Source organism: Rhamphochromis longiceps, linkage group LG3 (assembly GCF_057381845.1).
Source record: "Rhamphochromis longiceps isolate RC_006_pf linkage group LG3, R_longiceps_female_GT1.1, whole genome shotgun sequence".
Classification (NCBI taxonomy): domain Eukaryota; kingdom Metazoa; phylum Chordata; class Actinopteri; order Cichliformes; family Cichlidae; genus Rhamphochromis; species Rhamphochromis longiceps.
The window spans coordinates 36,892,723-36,912,283 of record NC_140559.1 but is presented as its reverse complement, the minus strand read 5'-3'; the positions used below and the strand labels follow the sequence as shown (position 1 = coordinate 36,912,283).

Sequence of the window (19,561 nt, the reverse complement as noted above, 5' to 3'; positions counted from 1 at the left end):
ACTCATTTCTGTAGTATGTGATCTTATTTTAGCTAAGTTCACAAAAAGAATAATTTGAATGTTCTTCATCATGATAAATCAGAAATATCACACCTCGTAGAGTTTCGCTACAACAATATGATTTGTGAACTTTCCTGTTATTCAAAAATGACTTAACAAGTCTTGCTTTTCCTCCTGAACCCACAAACAAAGCTTGTTTCTTCACACTTCTTTAAATGATTTCCTGCTTTCTTTAAATGCAGCCCAGAGTTTTCTAGCACTTTCTTCTTTCTTTGACTGTAAAGAGTCCCCCTGTCGAACGGCCTGGCGTTTCGGGGAAACATGAGGTCAAATCAATAGAAACTGAGTTTGACGGCTCCAATTAACCAACACCGGTGAAGTCGAGGAGACAGAATGACTCCGAATTAGGCCCTGAGACTGTGTGCGTGTGTGTTCATGCATGTATGATAAACAGCTTATGTAGAGTAATTTCATCAGAGCAGATCAATAATACACATTGGTGCCCTTTGTGGATCCTGGGAGTTAGCCACTTTATCATACATTACCTATAAATTACAGGGAGTAATATTTTAAAGTGCTCTGCTGAACGCTGCAACTGCAAATCATGAAAGAAGCTTTTAAGGGGAAAAAAATGTTTATTCACTGTTCAAACTACTTTTAAAATGTCACCATTAATACTCTGAAAGGCGATACACAACCACTTGCTTTGTGTGTCGTTGCTTCGTACTTGAACGCAGGAACAGTAAAAGTACCACCAAGAAATATTTTAACCATCAATCTTTTCATTGATTTTCAAATGTATATAATGATAGCGAGCGTCAAAAGAAGCTTAACATTTATTAACTCAAAACTAAATTAATGTCTTACAGGCAACGAATCAGGAGTCTGGCTGAAAGAGCATTGTTCATCATTTGATGACAGATACTGATGTTTAGTCAGAGTCATTATAATGGATTGGATTTATATAGCGCTTTTCTAGGCACCCAAAGCGCTTTACAATGCCACTATTCATTCACTCTCACATTCATACACTGGTGGAGGCAGCTACAGTTGTAGCCACAGCTGCCCTGGGGCAGACTGACAGAGGCGAGGATGCCATATCGCGCCATCGGCCCCTCTGGCCAACACCAGTAGGCAAGTAGGGTAAAGTGTCTTGCCCAAGGACACAACGACCAGGACAGAGAGCCCAGGGATCGAACCGGCGACCTTCCGGTTACAGATGCGATTCCCAACCCCCTGAGCCACGGTTGCCCCATTGTGAGGAATCAAACATCTGAGAAACAACCGCACATAGTTAAACACATGAACTCTTATCATGTGCAGAAACGTCGATTTATCTGCCCTAGTTCACAAAGCTTTACAGTAAAGGAAATGTCACTGTGGCACTACTGAGTTTTCTCACGTGACGTCAAGCGCACATTATTCAAAGTTGTTCGCCATATTGGATAGGTACTGTAAAAAACAAAGTGTAATCCCTGGATAGCTGAGAGTTTGTAATAAAGCCCTTTGATTCCATTGAAAGTACGATCAGAGCAATATGTTGGCAACCAAAGAAATCGCAAGGAGTTTTTTTGCCAACTGTTTGGGGAATGGATTTTTTTCTCTAGTGATGGGTGGTTTGCAGGGTGTCACTGACCGGTATGTAGATCTGCCTGACTTGAACTTTAGCAGTCACTTTGTAGCAGAAGATACTGTTTTTCCCCCTCACAACTGGTGGTTGCCAGATGGTTGCAGACCAGTCTCTAGGTCTATATGATTGGGGTCACAATAATGGTCATACATCTAAAATGGCAAACAAGTTAACATTGCGTGGTTAGTGGTCGTGTGTTTGTAAAACGTCAGTAGGCCATGACTGGGCACAAAATATAGTAATTATAGACCTACTACAGCACATTCTTTGATTTGGGTGTACTTGTTGAGTCCCGGTCTCAGTCACACAAGGCTAGAGAGCAGTTATGACCTCTCATTCGCCATCACCAACTGACCAGTTAATTAGTCTGTGCTTTCCTGTCTTTGATAAGCGTTGCGTTTTACCAGCGTGGCGGTAAAGAAGAGGGTCAAGGTACTAATCTCAGGTTTACTTGTGTGAAATTATTTTTAACCTGAATTGTTTTATCAAGTCATAACTTAACTTATTTAGTTACATTAATAATATTAATACCCAGTAATAGAGTTTCCACAAAATTGTATTTCTCCTTCTACAAATTTAGCATCCTTAGTACATTCTTACTACAGCTGGGCACATACTGAGGCCACTTCCTTTTAAGTTTGTCATGCTTTTTTATCATCAACCTCTTCGTGCATAAATGTAGGTTAAATCTTTTGGGATTGACATTTTGGAGTTTTTTGTTGTTTTTTCTTAATGTGTGTGAATTTTAACTTGTCATTTGTTGATAAATAAATCATGGTTTTACTTTAATTAATGTTCACGGGATTATAATACGAAGTAAGTACAATATACTTAAAATATCTTTTTGTAATCAGGATTACATAAACCTAAAAAGAGTCAGTCGTGCTGAGCTGGCTATCATCTTGGTAAGTCAAACAAAGTTCTGGCTATGAGGGCTTTCAGCTGGTACCAAATAACCAACTGCAAATATGAAAAATCCCTAAACAAATGTGAACCAACAAATATATAATCCAGGCTAAAAGGCACACATTTGCTAGAGCCAAACCAATCACTATCACTGTTCTACATAGAAACTTCTGTACTCTCTCACAATATAAGGCCCTTCTGTTCTTTATCTTGCTGCTGTAATCCAACAATGTTGTTGTGGGATCAATGATGTAACGTACCTACCTAATTGCTCCATCATTAAGGCCCAGGCAGATCTGACTGTATTTCTCGATGTTTATTCCAAGAAATGAATACATTGCTTAGATGTTTCATTACAGTTAAAAGACAGTTTTAGCTGGCTTGGCTGTGTGCACAAGAAACATTTCCAACTAGTAAATAGGCTTTGCTAATCCTACATAAAATGAATAAGTGGTCTAAAAGGAGTTATTCCTCTGTTTCAGGACTGTGTCACTGCTTTCAACAAATAACATTCATGGGGTATAGATGCTTTCTGGAAACTAAAGACAATCCTGCTATCTACACATCGAGAAAAGTAACGGCATTCTCCAAGTGAATCGAACCTTTTTTTTTCTCAGTCTTTTACCTCACTGAAACCTTCCAGAACTTAAATCGGGATTTAAATTGGCAGCTAGCAGGGGACAAGCACGTAACGTGTATCATGAAAGCTTTAAAGGAGGAGAAGAAAACCCGAAAGCCGGGTTAAGTAGCTGAATATACAAAAACGAGCTGATCAAATGTCCTAAATGTTGAGGTAGATAATGCAACGACTAGGGCTGTTCAATATAACGATATATATCGGATGACGATATAAAAACATCTATCGTTTCATTTTACGCTATCGTTTGTTTCGTGGTGTCGCAAAATAAACTGTTTACGGCAATATTTTTTCATCATTTTGATGGTCATTGTAGTGGCTATATTAATTTCTTAAAGTTCTCTCTTTCTCTTATATTTTATATAACCACACTATGAACGGACAAGTGTCTGTGTTTATGCGTTGTCGTTAGCAACAACGACGGTAACACCATCGCGTGTCCGCTTGTTTATGTTCCACATAAACCTTTCACAATAAAGCTCAAGATCCTGTTGAGACTTTTCAAAATAAACTGAATCTCGTGAAAGAGCAGATTATTTACGGATGAGAAGCAAAAAAGAGCCGCCAGGTGCTAGAAAATAAACCTTAGACTCAAACGTTAGAACAGGCTTTTCCCCGCAGCACACCGTGTAATAAATACAAAGAAAACGGCGGCCTTTACAACTTATGTCTAAAAATGTATAGTTTCATGCATCGGTTAAAACACTCAACTCCAGGTACATGACGCGCAGCTGGAAACACTTCACGCAAGTCGAGCTGCCAGAGATTCACAGAATTTACAGAAAATGTTACATTTTTGTGATTTATATCGATATCGGGACGATAGATTTCTTATATCGGGATATGAGAGTTTAGTCATATCGCACAGCCCTAGCAACGACCACGTGTTTTTTTAAGCCTTAAGGATACAAACAATGTGTTTTGAGCAATCTTTGTACCAGTGACTGAATAACACATTTTAAATAGTCAAGCCGCCTCCTCACCAGTCCTGCCAACCTGTTGTAACGGTAAATATGGATATTAGAGCCTGCTGTTCGCTGTGTGGATTTCTTATATAACCGACTCTGGATGTGTTTCCACTCTGCCTCCACCTCTCTCCCTCTTACACTTGCTAATTCTCTCCCCTTTGTCCATCTTCATCTCTCTCTCCTCTCCCCGTCTTTTTCCATCTCTCCCTCTCCCGTGTTGAACCGAACACTTCTGCATCTGTATCGCATCAAGCCGAGGGCACAAATCAAAGCACAGCACACAGACACACAACACCGGCCGTCCCACACGCTCGTGCACTCTCCTAAAGCCATGTCTGTCACCCCCCCTCTCTATCCATCCGCACACATCTATAACTTGTCCTCATCTCCATTGCAGTGAACACCCACACAGATTTCTGCACTGGGAGCGAGATGTAGATAAAAAAGAACAAATATAGTGGGTTTGATTCCAGCAAAGCATCGTGCAGGAAATCCACAGGAATAGGAGCGAGGGGGGGAAAAAAGAAGAAGTGTTACCTGTTAATCACCACTCTAAAAGCCAGAAATACGACTGGTTACATAATCTGAAGTGGCGCTGCTGCTATTTTAGAAGGAAAGGGTTTTGGTTAAGAAGTTACCAATTTTAGAAATTCTAGAAAATATTTGGATGTTAGGAAAGGGACAGGATGTGACGTGATCACTCCAAAGGAGGGGAAGTCACAGCAAGAAATTACAAAAGAATAGGGAACAGACAAATGAGAAAGAAGAGGAAGGTAGAGAGGAGACGAAGGTGAAAACCTAATGACGGGACTGGCCTTTTCTTTGCACGTTTATGAGTGTGTGTGTCTTTGTCTACTTTCATAACATAACATAACAGTTGGCGGCCTACTCAAAACGTAAGTGGTAGTGCTACATACACACAAACACACAATTCACAGAAGCCTTTCTGCTTCATTCTCTTCCTGTGTCTCCTTTATCCTCCACACAGTAAATGTGAGTACTGCAAAGAGGAGGAGGAAGAAGAGGAGGTGGAGGAGAATAGGATTGGGAAAATAAAAAGAGGAGAGTAAAGAAAGAGTGCGAAACCTTACGTAATTGAGCCTGGAGGTAGACAAGGACAAAAAAAGAAGGAAAGACAAAAAGAAAGTAAGAAAATCAGAGATCGCTCGCAGAACGCAGACACATTGAGTTACAAACAGAACTTTTGCAACAACATGTGACACAAAGACAGCTGACAGCGCAAAACTTAAAAGCCACCACATCCAGCAGTTTTTGTTTCTCACAATTTAACATCAGATGATAATTTCCCTCAAGAGAACTGCTCCCTGTTCCAAAGATGCTGCTGCCTGACCATCCTGTGGTGAATTAGAAAACCAGAAATCCATTGTGCAGTGGAAACAGGCAAATCAAAGTAAATCTGTGGTGGTAAACAGTTTGTGGCTCTACTCACTAGCATAACATCTTAATAGTGCCAGGTTTTGAGTAAAGGGAGGCCAGACAAAGAAAGGTTGGGGGGAAAGAAACAAGTTAGTTAGCTAGCAAGCTTTTCTGTATCTGACTTTTTCCCATTGCCTCTCAAAGGCAGGCACATCTGTCAAGGTTGTCACACCATAGTGCGTAGAAAAGATGGGCATGCCTTCCAGGTATAAAAAGCTATCATGAAAGTACTTGTAACTTAAATTTCTTTGAATAATATTGTCATGTTCATCCATTTTCTGCCGCTTATCCAGGTTTAGGTCGCAGGGACAGCAGTCTGAAAAAAAAGCTCAACCCTGCCACCTCCTCCGGCTAATCTGGGGCGACAACGAGGCGTTCACAAGACAGTCGAGAGACTATCCAGCGAGTCTTCGGTCTCCCAGTAGGAATACCTCACCTAAGAGGCACCTCAACTGAAACCTTTTGATGTGGAGATGCTTCGGTGCTTAGTGCATCAGGTGGCCATCAAAGGTGGAGGCCCTGGTGTTCTCACCCCCGGCTTCAAGAACTGGCTATAATTCTTGACCTCTGTAAAAATTTTCCGATGACTTCATGTGCTCAATTGGCCGTTTCAGATAAAATTGAATAAAATTAAGTTCACATAATTATTAGAGCCAGAAAGGAGGATTATCCAGGATATGTTAGGTGGCTAACAAGTCGTCAATCAAAAGTGCAGTGCCCTCAGTTTCACAGTCCAATCTACCAATCAACTATTGAACTGTTTTTTAGGGTTTTTATACTTTCATTTTGAAAAATATCTCCATTCAAATGAAAGCGAAAAAAAATTGCTGTCACATGCTGTCAAGAGCATGCCAAAGAAGCAAGTGGTGAAATAGCCCTAACCATGTAGATGTCACAATGCTGGAACACCGCAAACGCTAACAAAATGAAAGTGGATATATGAATTCTCTTGCATAGCTTCTCCTTTCTTTTTGTTTCACTTTTTTAAGCAAAAATGCCACATTTTTTAAGACACAACACGCTGAACAATCCTTAGCAACTAACGTTGATTTAGTCTTTTCAAGATCTCAAGTGAGCCATCAGCCTGCAGCTAGGCCGATAAACATGTAACCACTGTTTCAACAGCTTCCCAAGATAATCAACAATGCTCAACAAATAGCTGCCCTCTGTGGAGAGAAGTGAAGATGTCTTATTGAGATAAGGTTGCAGCAATGCCTGCATGCACAGTGTACTGCAGCTGAAATACAATGCAAACAGTTCATGCAGTCATCGTATACTCATATAGCACAGGGTCTAAATGTCAGCAATTTAGACTGAAAAAAGCTTTTAAGATGTTAATTGATGGTAATTATTTGCCTTGAAATAGATAAATTACTACATGAAGCACGTTAAAAATGTGTCTTTTTTCATTATCAGATGCAGTATTGATGACCTATACTGAACTGTTACCGTATCCTTAGTAGGGCTGAACGATATATCGCATTTGCGATAATATCGCGACATGATCAAGTGCAATTTTCTAACCGCAAAGGCTGCGATTATACTCTGGACATGTCCAAATTCATGGGCTGCATCCTCCTGAGGCCGCATTTGTAGACCGATTACGTCACAGCGACGCGCCGAAGGCTGTCCAAATTACTACCATATCCCAGAATTCATAGCGCGGCCCAGCCAAACTCCAGTTTCCAGCAATGGCGGCCGCTACTAAGTTTTAAAATTACTCATACTAATCTTTCTGGGTCACAAAATAAACTTTTAACATATTTTCAGGCGAGAAAGTAGCTGTGTAAACATCAAATATCTGCTCGGTTTATCAAGATATCCCATATTTGCAAAAGTGCTTCGACGTTTTCAGAGGCGTCTGCTACCCACCAGCTCGACAGCTAGCCGGGAGCTCGAGGGTTACTGATGCGGCCGAGAACGGCACAACTCCCGGCACATCATTTTCAGATCACCGCGGAGTTTCGCTGCTCGGGTTAAACGTAATATATAAGTCACTTAGACAACCTAAAAATGTTATTGTTGGGCTTTTTTCAGTGTTTTGTTTGTTCGTGAGTAAATCGGTTTGGCTGAGATTAAAGTTATTAGATTAGATCAAATAAAACTTTATTAATCCCCCGGGTGGGTTCCTCGGTTTTCACACAGCTGACTAAACGTCAAACAGAAAACTTATTAAACAGAAGTATGAGACAGTCGAGAATTTACACCAGTGTCTGGTTATATTTTAGATAGCAAGAAGCAGACGGCCGAGTTTATTAAACTCCACCGAGACAGCGGTGACGCTAATCAGAACTAGACCGTCCAATTTCACGCCTTTAAACTTTAAAGGCGTGTTTGTGTGTGTGTTTATACAATTGCTATTATGTTTGCACTTTATGTGTAATGTTACTGACTGCAGAGATCAGTAAGATGTGTGTATTTTTTATTTATTAGTTTTATTTATTTAATATTATTTTTTAATTGAATGACTGTCTAGTAGTTCACAGATGTCGAAAAACTGAGTGTGGTAAAGCCACTGATTTTGTTTATGTATATTTCTGCAATCTGCACATTGTACTGACTTTCATTTTAATGTTTACACCAGGGTTCCTTGTCAGCACTTTATGCTCAGATGTTTGTAAGCTAAAAATAAACTATTGTGTATGTTCAAATATACTGTTGTGATTGAAGAAGTTAAATAAAAATGTCAGTCATCAATTCATGCATCACCTCATGTCATCATAACAGAGGTCTGTCTTCCAGGAAAGAACAGTTTAAAATTAATGTAATATAGTATTGGCCATACTATATGATGTATTGCTTGTCTTTGTTTAATAATACAGAAGACAAAGACCTTAAAAAATAATCGCATATCGCATCGCAATTGCAATATTGGGGCAAAAAATCGCAATTAGATTATTTTCCATAATCGTTCAGCCCTAATCCTTAGTGACGCATCGTTTATGTGGTTCTAATTTATGCTACTTACTGGCTGAAATATGTGAAGCTGCAGTATGTTCACTGAATTGTCTATCTGACACAAAAAGTTAATAGACTTCCACTTTATATTTACTAAATACAGAAGCAAAATTATGGAGAAATAAAGAGCAGAGTCAAACAGTATGACCCTGGCAGCTTGTATTGGCCCTAACCGTCGTAGTAATCAGTTCTAAATACAGTTCAGAGTTTCTTCAGAGTCTGTTTCTATTTTAGTCAGGTAGTTGGTTAGATAAATTAAACCTCACTAAATTTAGAAACCGTCATCTTTACTCTAAAGAGCTGTGTGAACAGAAATGCTGTCACAGCTCTGCTGAAACTTCACGTCCCAACAGCTGGCTTTTATCTGTTGCTGGTGGATATTAAGCACCGTAGAAACGAGGGAAACAAGCTATTTAGAGGTTGAAGATTTTGGTTTTGTTTGAAGGGTATTTGAGCATGTCATTATACTGATATGAATGTACCATTTACCAATAATGATAACAATATCAGACATGAGAACTAAAGGCTGAGAAACACAGGAAATGGAGAACAGGACATGAGATATAACAACCGCTCAAATGGGGACATTGTGGTTTATGAAGTACACCCATCTTTGCGCCCAGGCTACAACTTTAACACCGAAAGAAAAGAAAAAACCCGCACACATACAAAAGGGTTTGTCTTTTTTCAGAGAGCATTGGGTTTAGTTTCTGAAAAGCCTGCATAAACAAGCCAGTCCAAGACAAAAACTGAAGTCAATTCACAAACAGCAGAATTACCGCCTTGTCAACTAGTCAAGTTGCATTTCACCATCTGTGGAGACTTCAACCTTTGGATATAAAATGTCTTTGTTTCACATTATGTCATGATTAGCATATCACCAAAAACAATACTTGCGGTACCATTCAATATCAAAATTCCAAGAATTTGTTTGCTACTTTAAATGCCGATACACCAGTAATTCTTGAAATCAGGTGGGTAGCATACAGGTACAAGTATTTTAGGCTATCCTTACATACTTAAGAACTAGGAAGCCCTAAATATCTGGTATTGTGACAGGTCTAATTTTAATTTGTCAAGTTAGCTAATTTTATGTGTTTATTTTTTCCAGACGCTGCACTGATCTTGACCTGTGAACATGAAGTCAATAAAAGTTGATTCTGACTTCACGAACATGGGCCAGATTTCAGGTCACTATGTTCATGAACCTTTTAACCGCTGTACCCAACTAAAACAAGCTGTTGCGTCATGTAGCTGCAACAGGCTGAGGGGACTTGGGTCCCCTTAGTTATCATTGGTCTTTCAAGTCACCATAAAGAGCACAAAGGAAACAACTTTGTTAGAAGAGAAACACACAACAAGGACTTCTAATTTTACTCTAACTAATGAACATAGAGGGACAATCTAATGAACATTTACCTAATTTATGTTCACTTTTTGAGCTCGTCTGCAGGTCTACTATAACATAAGTCATTGCCATGCAGAGTCATAAATATCAAGGTTTGACCTACATAAATGTATATATATTTGGCACCCACCAAGGAAGTTTTACCCGGAGCCACAGGAAATGTATTTTTTTTACTTGTTTTGTTAACTGTGCTATTATTATTTCACACATAACACTGTTAAACGATCAGAAATAGTATGAAAATGCACAGCTAACTAGGCAAAGTTAACCGCCAAAGGCCTGTGTGGAGCCTTGAATATGTAGGTTTAGCTTGAAAATCTCATGAGTTAACTACCAGCTGATCGTACAGTGCATCTAAAGCTGGTCTTTAAACCCAAACATATTTAATTAACACCACAGTCTCCACAGTGAAATGGAAATGACCCGCCCTTTGTTTCTGAGAGCTACCACAACATCTGTATGATTATTTAGCGAATCACCGCCGAGGAACTGAATTAACCTAATGGTGTCAGGAAGTCATGTCACAGTTGATGAGAATTAGCACCTCCTTAACAAGTGTGCCGACAGACCGCAGCTCTAACAAGGCAGGTAATAGGCAGGGGACAAACTGAAGCAAGTCAAATGAAGCAGACAAGGAAGCACTGATGTAGTGATGGCGTTCAGCTATAACACACGCAAAAGCCATAAAAAATAGAGGAAGAAAGAGACATTTTGGCAAATAACAAACTCAGCCAAAATCACCCAACACACGCCTGCATGCACTCAGAGAAATGAAGGGACACACAAGCTCATTAATCCTCTCAACCTATTGTTGTCACTGAAGCATAATCCTGAAGTCGATGACTAGCTTAATCTACAGCAAGTCATGTGACTCTAGTTACACAAACTCTAATCATCTCACACTTGCACACAAACAACCAGCAACGGAACCAGCAGCAATTTTTGTTTCATCCAATGAGAAACGATCTACACATCTTTAAAGCCACATTTTGGGCACATTTTAGCTGTTACTTTCAATATCACAGCAATTAAATGTGACGTTTTAGGATTCTGTCATACCAGGCTGGAGAGACTGGTCAGCAACCTGCTGGCAAGCACATATCATTGGAGGAAAAATGTGCACTGCCCCCATCGGTTGGCAAGTGCTTGCTGGCTGGCACTGAATTGAATCGGTCAAAAAGACATTGCTGCAGCAAAGATGTCCTTATGATTGGTGTGGTCTCCTGTACTTTACATGGAAAACGCCGAGTTAACCTCGCACACTCCACATTTACTCTTCAAGAGTAAATGAAGTTGCTGAGTGTTTACGCGCAACCCTGCGCTTTCCATTGGTGACGTTGGCAATTTTCACCTAGCCAGCAGCCTGTAACCACTCACCACCTGGTCAGGGAATACATATTTTTCCCTAGTAACCTTTGGTTGTGTCTTTCAGGAAATAAATGAAAAATGTTTTTCATAAGTTTATTTATGTAATAAACTGCAAATTTTTCTCACTATATGTCTATATAAACATATATATGTCTGTATGTACCCTCGTTCCTCCTTAGCTAGCATATACCAATCACGTATACGGCATTTTTTAACATCTATGTTTTTTTCCCTAAATTTATTACAGATATCAATTGTTTAAATTTGTCTGTATGCATTTGTTTCATGTGCCACATTCCGTGCGCGGCATCCAAATACGTAACGTAACGTTCACAAAAAACTTTTGTTTGACTTACCACTGAAAATGAAAATTTTTAAAATGTGCTGCAGGTTTTTGCTAGTATAGAATATGTATGCAGATAGGTTTATGACTTAAGAATGGATGCTCTGGTGAGAAGTAATTCAAGTATTTTGGAATAATTCTTAGTTCGTTTTCTCTAAAAAAAAAAAAAAATATGTATACGTAAATGACACAAGTAATTTAATTTTCTTTTTTTCATTGCTTTTAAGCTTTTGTCTTGTGTTTTATAGGTTATATATCCTTCGGTATGATTTAACCGTACCTTGTACTTTCAATTGTTTAATTTTTTTTTTAATCCAATCATCTAAACTGGATGATGCATGTGAAAAAACAGGAAAATATTTTGCAGATTAACAGACTTTTTTGCTTTTATTTCAGTATATTTTCATTTGAGTTTTTATTAATTTTAATGTTAGTTTTAATCTTTTTAATTATTATTGTATGGAGGGCATATGTCAGAGACAGGACTATTCCTCCATTATACCTCTTTATTTTTTAGTTCAGTTCTTTTCCAAATAAGTTTTAATTTTTTTTTTCAAAACACTACTTATTATTTTTATTTTGGTTGTCTACGTTCTAGTCTTGCTGATAACGCTAAACAAAACACACACACACACATATGTTAGTGTATATAAGTGTCGAGTGAGATCAGCCAATCAATACTAGACTGTTATCCAATCCTATTGTCTGCAACAGAAACAAATGAGGCATTATGGGATGCCATTCCCATGACGACAGGGATAGCAGGTATCCTGTGTCTTCTATTGATCTGAGTGTGTTTTACAGCTGCGGGTCAATACAGGTAATGGATAATGATATACACACACACGCACGCACGCACGCACACACTCATACAGAATAATAATTTGCACATTAATCACTCTGTTGATAATGATGCATTTCTCTTTATTGCTATTAGCTCATCAATAACTAACGACACACACTTCTGTGTATGTGTTTAAATGCCAGTAACAGGATACTATCAAGCCATCAATATCTTACTGTAAGAGTGAGTCCAGAGGCCAATAACATCTACCAGAAGTCCAGTAAGAAAGGGAGCTCTTACTGCTGTCATTGATTTGAACACTGCTCATGAGCACAGTGGCGGTAAGAGAGGAAAATGACGCAGGCAGGAAACAGACCAGGCGTTAGAAGGAAGTTAGCTGACCTCAGAGGAGAGGTCGGATGAGAGGTCTGATTTAACGGTTGATAAAGTTGCGACAGAGACAGTCACACAGAGAAAAGGCTGCTAAAGATGCAAGGTAGCGGTTAACGTCCCTTCACATACATTTGATTATCATATGCGAGGCCTCCGAGAAAGGCAAGGGTCCTTCAGACCCACATGCACATGCCCACATTTCAGTGATAAGTCTAAACTTTGTGCAGGTTCTTCAATAAGTAAGCAGCTCAAATGTTTAATCAGGGTTATCAACATGGCCCTGATCGGAAATTCCATGATTTTTCCATGAATGTTCTCTAACTGAAGAGCGCCTGCCTGAATCCAAAAATATTACCGCACTCTGGTTCGCTAATGATGATTTTTACCTCAGAGGAGTCAGGTCGAGAATGGATAAAGTTCAGAAAAGCTCTTAAAAGCACTGCAACGTGTCGAGAAAGGTTAAAAAAAAAGCAGCTGAATCCATCATCTATGATACAGATTCACTAATATTACCTCATTTCTTTCTGTGTCAAAAACAAGCTCTTCTACCTGCTATAATCCCACCTACACACACATACACCATTTCCTCCTACCTTGGCCCTTATCTGTCCCGAGGTCGAAACTTTGCGGATCAGCTTGTGTGACGTCTCTTCTTGTTCTCCATCGCTGTCTGATGACTCTTCACCTGCTTCACCGGGCTGCAAGAAGAGGAGATAAAATCACCGAAAATGAATGTGAGATCAGGAGCCGTAAAATGTCCTCATTTCAAACTGTAGTGGAAGCGTTCAGCCACTGATTCAGCAGTTTGGCTGATGGGCTTTTTACTCAGAGCAACATTTTATGGTAAACTTACGTAAAATCCCACCGTCACCTACACAGAAAAAGTAAAAATGGACCGATAGTACAAATTTTTGGTATCGACCAAGTAATCACCTAATCATAGAAACTCAGGTAGCTCTTACAGCTCTTTAAAAAAAATAAAGCAATATTAATTTTATAGGAGTTAAAAAAACTTAAAAAAAAATGCTGCTCCAATGATTCAGGGTTTTTTTTAGCATGAATATTTTCAAAATAAAAGACACTAACTGTAAAAGATGTACCTAGACTACATAAGTGCACTTTAGGCACTCGCTGATCTGAATATTTGCATATACAACAGAAAATGTCAGCATAGGCACGAGATTTTTTTGGGTACCGGAAGGTTTCTGGTTTGTAGCCTGAGTGCTACTGACCAATCACATTTGAGCAGGATGTAGCTGCAGGCGAGTAAGCTGCCTGTGGTGAACAAAAGAGGTTCTGCATTCACTGAAACGCAACGTAAAAAAAACAAACAAAGATGACTGAGCTTTACGTGTACGCACCATCGTGGAGCGAGTAGTTTTAACTTCTTAAACAAAGCCACCACCCCAAAAAAACAAGAACGTCACCTCCTCCTCCCCAGTGGGAAATCTGAGCCTGCTGCAAAGCTTTTCCGCGAGTCAAGAAGTCAGGGATGTCAAATTCAGTACATGTCGCTGATACTCTATAAATGTGTGGGAAAAATGATAAAGTGAGGAGGTCGGGGCGGATGGATGTAGTCGTTTTCTTTCAGCTGCTCCGTTTAGGGTCTTCTCTGTCACACTAACCCTCCGTGTGTTCTCCTTCACTACATCCTCTGAGATCTTCCTCTTCTCCTCCTGCCTGAAAGCTCCATCTTCAGCACCCTTTGTCCACTATATTCTCTATCCTGCACATGTCCCTCTGATGTATTCATTTCTAATCCTGTCTTTGGTCATCAAAAACACAGTTTAACGGCTACATTTTCTTACTTTGTGTTCCCATTCACACATTTCCCGAATCTTTCTCAGAGTTTATCCACACTGATCCCTGCAGAGTGGACATCTCCCCGTGGCTGCTTCCTTCCAGGGTAACTTTGTCACATATAGTGAAGGTTTATACTCGCTGCTCAAAGGGGCTGTTAATAATTCCTGTATTTAAAGGCTGCTCCATGCAGATGAGGTATCTCGTTTAAAAGCACGTGTCTTCTTTCACCTGCAGGTCGAGATTAGTCAAGGCTTTTGTTATCTCGACACGACCCGAGGTAAAAGACTCTCGCTAAGGGATTGTATTACTTATAAATTAGGGCGTGTAAGTTGACTAGTCCCATTGTTAAAAGTGTAGAGTTGTTGTTTTTTTGTATTTTTACCCCTTCTGAAAGGGAAAGGAAAAGAAAGTGGAAGCAAAACCTGTTGAGGAGCCCCACCTATACTTTCACAATCTTTCTCTCTTTCTCTTTTTTTTTCCAATTTTAGCTTTAAGTGTGAAGAAGAAGTGGACTGTACTCACAATATGAGTCCTTTCAGAGTCTTGCGGTGATCCCAGCGACTCTCCAGCCCCCGCCACGTACAGGACGTTGGGGTTCAGTTTGGACGCCATCACGAATTTACAGAGAAAGGAGAGGAGAAGGAGTAGGAGGGCGAGGATAACAAAGAAGAAACAGAGACACGGGTGTGAAAGGGGTGAGAGAGATGGGTGAAAAGTTGCAGAAGATGTGGAGGGGTGGGGGGATGAGAGAGGAGAGGAGGAAGGGAAGAAGGGTGGAGTTTGGCAGGTGAAAGCCGGGCTGAGAAGAGAGATGATGAGGAACGGGACAGCAGCGGCAGCAGCAGGATCTGGGACGCCACGCTCCTGCCGAACTCTATCCAGGGCCAACTCTGGAAAAGACGGAGAGATGAATTATTGATCAACAGAGAAAAGCTCGGGTTTTTTTGGCAGGGGGAGGTTGTCTCTCTCTTTTTTGCTGGAAGTTCCCAACATGTATAAACAAAGTGTGGCTTTCACAGCTGATTAATTTGCCTTCCTCCTTCCATGGCAGGCTTTCAGCTGACAGTGCTACAGACACAATGCACACGGCGCTTCTGTTTCTCGGTTCCTCTTTGGGTCTTCCTGTCTCCGAGCGTTAAACACTTTGAGGTTTACGGTGTTTTGGGGTTTTTTTAGGGCCCTTTTAGGCAAGTCACACAAAGTCAAACAATTATAATAATACATACAGCGATGATTGGGAGGTGGAGACAGAAACATGCTTCATCACCAGCCTCTGCGTATCTCACACACAACGTGTTTTGGCATGCAGCAGTGCCGGGAACACACACCCTTACAGTCAATATATATGTGTGTGTGTGTGTGTGTGTGTGTGTGTGTGTGTGTGTGTGTGCGTTTCCTTGATTACGACTTGGACAGATTATTCAAAAACCTGTCTGCGCATCTTTCACCTCTCTGCCGCCCCCGGTGACACCAAAAAACTTGCACACATAAGCGCTCAAAAACACACTTCAGCACAAACGCTGAAGAATGTGTGTGTGTGTTTGTGTGTGCGTGTGCGGGCTTTTCCTTTTGAAAAAGCCGATCAAACTGCGCTGCTGTGGCTCACATGTTTCAGAGAGCCGTACACGCAGACGGATGCACGCACAGCGGGCTTGCTGGAGCCGAGCGCAGACCATCCATCAGCCGTGTCTGTCCTCGCTGTTTACCGCGGGAGCTGTCGGCGGACACGCGACACAAAAACAGTCCGGTCCGTGTACAAGGACCGCGTGCATATCTATCAGCTGGGCTCAGCCTCAGCTCAAAACGTCCATCAGCGACCTGCGGCCAGCACCACCTCCTTTGCTTTGCACACACACAAAAACAAACACACACACACACATATATATATCTAACCCCCCTCCTGCGCCCTCCTGTTTTTATAAAATGTTTTTATTATTCACCTTCGCTGCTTGATTTCTCCTCCAGCGGAGCTTGATCAGGTGCGCTGTTTCTGCCCCGCTCCGGTTACCCTGTCTGGGTGGCTCGCCAGCCGGCGTCGGGGTGCTGCTGCGCGGGCGGCCGGCGGTCAGCAGCGGCAGGAGGAGCAGCAGGAGGAGGAGGTGGTGGTGGAGGAGGAGGAGAAGCAGCGGCGGCGTGCGGGTCTCTCCGGTGGTGCTCGCCTTGCAGAGAGAGCGGTCATACGCATAGCGTCGGAGCGGATCTGAATCAGGTAGCAAGAGGAGGAAGGGGAGGGAGGGAGCAGGGGGTGAGAGAGAGCGAGCGAGCGAGAGATTTAAAAGCGGCCGTGTTGAGACGCTTCAAATCGCCGTATCGGGGTTAAACTGAGAGCAAATAACGTGCACAAACACACACACGCATGCGCCTGCAAGCAGGAAAAACAGACCTGCTGAACATAAGCAGAGCTACGTTAATTAACACAGTGGACCTTTGAATGAGGGGGAAGACATCGTTTAATCAAAATCGTCCTGAGGTAAAGAAAAAACAAACACGCAATGAGCTTTTACTGATTGTGCATTAGCGCTTAACAATAAGTGTGTAATTACAGCGCTGCCAAGCGTTGATTTGAAAGGCAAAAGTCGATTAAAATGCCAACAATCCTTTGTTGTTGTTACGTGCACACGGTATACCGTTTCTCAGCCTGGGCTGACTTGGGCGCATGATGGACGTGGTTGGTTTATGGACACCTGTATGCAGCTGGAAAGCATGCTCAATCATCCAGGTAAGGAAATCTTAGAAAGTTCATTCTCTTCATTCATTTCTTCATTTTCAGTGGAAGAAACGTTTTGTCACTCATCTAAGTGACTTCTTCAAACAGTAGACGTCACATGGTGACCTTCAGTCACTTGGTTACTGAAGAAGTCCTCTTAAGAAGTTCAAGTGACTTCTTCACAACGCAAAGCAGAACCACCTTAACTGCATCTTTGACACATGTAGGAGCAGTGTTTCTAACTGTGCAATTTCTCCAGATGTGTCAGCTCCTCACCCGCTTTCAGAGGCTTAGAAAATTTGTCCAGTTGTATTCAGAACTCTTAAGGTCATTACCGAGATTTCATGACCTGAGGTGAGGGTCGGGACATAAAGCTACACCAGGAAAGTTCAGTACAGCATCTGCAATACTGCTGACGGTGCACCAATCCGTCAGTCATATTCTCACTCCACCTTTCCATCACTTGTGAGTGAGACCTCAAGATACATGAAGTCCCTTGCTTGAGGCATGCTATTTCTACCTATTTCTACGTACAAAGTAGGAGCATTCCACCATGCTGAATCTCATCCTAGCTATTTCACACTCAGCTGCAAAGTGCTCCAGTGCACACTCTGAAGATGCCAACAGCAACACATCATTTACAAAAAGCAGAAATGCTCCTTATCCTGGCCATGCCTTGAGATCCTGTCCATGAAAATCAAGGACAGGATTGGGACACCATGCTCCTACAGTATAGCCGTCAGGTGCCCCAGGGACCTTTGTAAGGCCGTAAGTCTTCTCCAAATCTACAAAACATATATAGTCTGGATAGTCAAACTCCTGTGATTCCACCAGCGGTCCTACAAGGGTGAAGATCTGGTTAACTGTTCCATGGCCAGGAAGGAATCCCTTTTGCTCCTCCTGAATCAAAGGTTCAACAGTCTTCCAGGGTCTCTTTTCCAGCACCTAAAATAAACTTTCCTTCGAAGGTTGTAATTGGAGCACACCCTGCAGTCCCCCTTTGTTAAAAGGGGAACCACCATACTGGTTTGCCTCTTTACAGGCACAGTCCCAGACCTGCATGCAACATAAAAGAGATATGTCAACCAAGACAGCTCCAGAATGTCCAGAGTCCTTAAGATTTAAGGGAAAATCTCACCTAAACCACCAGGGAGCTTTCCAATAACCCAGCAACATCTACAAGTAATAATGTAACTGGTGACACTTCCACCAAGTCCTAAGGCTCTGCCTCCTTTACAGTGGAAATTTTGGCTGGATAGGAGTTCCTCAAAGGCCAGAAGTTCTCCTACCCAACCAATTACTGAATTGCTGCTCACCAAAACTTCTTTGAGGCCTGCCAAAAGTCCTCCTCCACAGCCTTCCCGAACGCTTCTGTAGCTGCCCTTTTGGCCTTCCAATACCTGTCTGCTGCTTTAGTAGACCCCCGGCCCAACCGGTCCCATACATGAAAGGAGGCTTATGGAATTACACGAAAGCCCGGGTCATATTTAGGACCACTGTCTAAATGGTGTACAAGTTTACAGATATAGATTTAGTCTTCCTCCTTTTTACCCTACAGGTAGCATTTACCAATTCACTCACATGCATACAAAGCCTTTGGTTTTTTTTTGCACTTTTAAGTGTCACACACATTCTTACAGATGCATTTTGCAATGGAGTTTGAGCTTTACTATCCAACCCAACGGCAATCGAAATGTAGACCGAGGGATGTGAGGACTGCACCACCTGCTCTAGCTCTGCCTGACCTACAGCCACTGAGTGCCTCCTATGTGTATACATTTAATTGCCTTTGTTGGCTGACAGGCTGGGGTATCAAGCATTTTTGGACAGAATGGAGCACTTGCCAATGCCTGAGAAATCAAAGTCAAACAGAGTCATCCGTGGATTGAATAAATACACCTTCCACAATTGGAGTTAGAGGCTTTAAATGTTGCTCGCAGACAGCAAACAATCTCACCTCGTGTTCCATTTATCAGCCGCTCTGGAGCTTTCAGTCCTTTTACATGATCTCCAGCTTTCATTTGTTTGTGGAAACCTGTGCACGGCTTGAAAAATGAACGCTCTCTCTGTATACATATACATATATATTTTAATTTTAAATCCAGAACAAGCCATGACAAATCCCGAGGGCTCATAAAGCATAAGAAAAAAACCAGTGATTATTCTTTTCTTGCTTTCCTATACTGCTTTGCCTTTCACGCTTCTTCAAGTGAAACCAA

The 19,561-nt window shown here is 41.4% G+C and overlaps 1 protein-coding gene across 3 annotated transcripts in view; it reads right to left on the bottom strand.

The window, feature by feature from the left end:
• The window catches only part of LOC146674447 (diacylglycerol kinase delta), a 93,248-nt gene extending 76,399 nt beyond the window's left edge, over positions 1–16,849 (bottom strand). Inside the window, exons 1-3 of one of the 3 annotated variants that reach the window (XM_085395942.1) lie at positions 16,576–16,849; positions 15,158–15,525; positions 13,426–13,530 (exon numbers count right to left, since the gene is read on the bottom strand). In XM_085395942.1, the coding sequence (XP_085252068.1) occupies positions 13,426–13,530; positions 15,158–15,247 (195 nt within the window). In that variant the 5' untranslated portion in view covers positions 15,248–15,525; positions 16,576–16,849. The remainder of the gene's footprint in view (positions 1–13,425; positions 13,531–15,157; positions 15,526–16,575) is intronic. The other 2 variants (XM_085395952.1, XM_085395958.1) reach the window with 2 other exon arrangements.
• Positions 16,850–19,561: the final 2,712 nt, after the last annotated feature.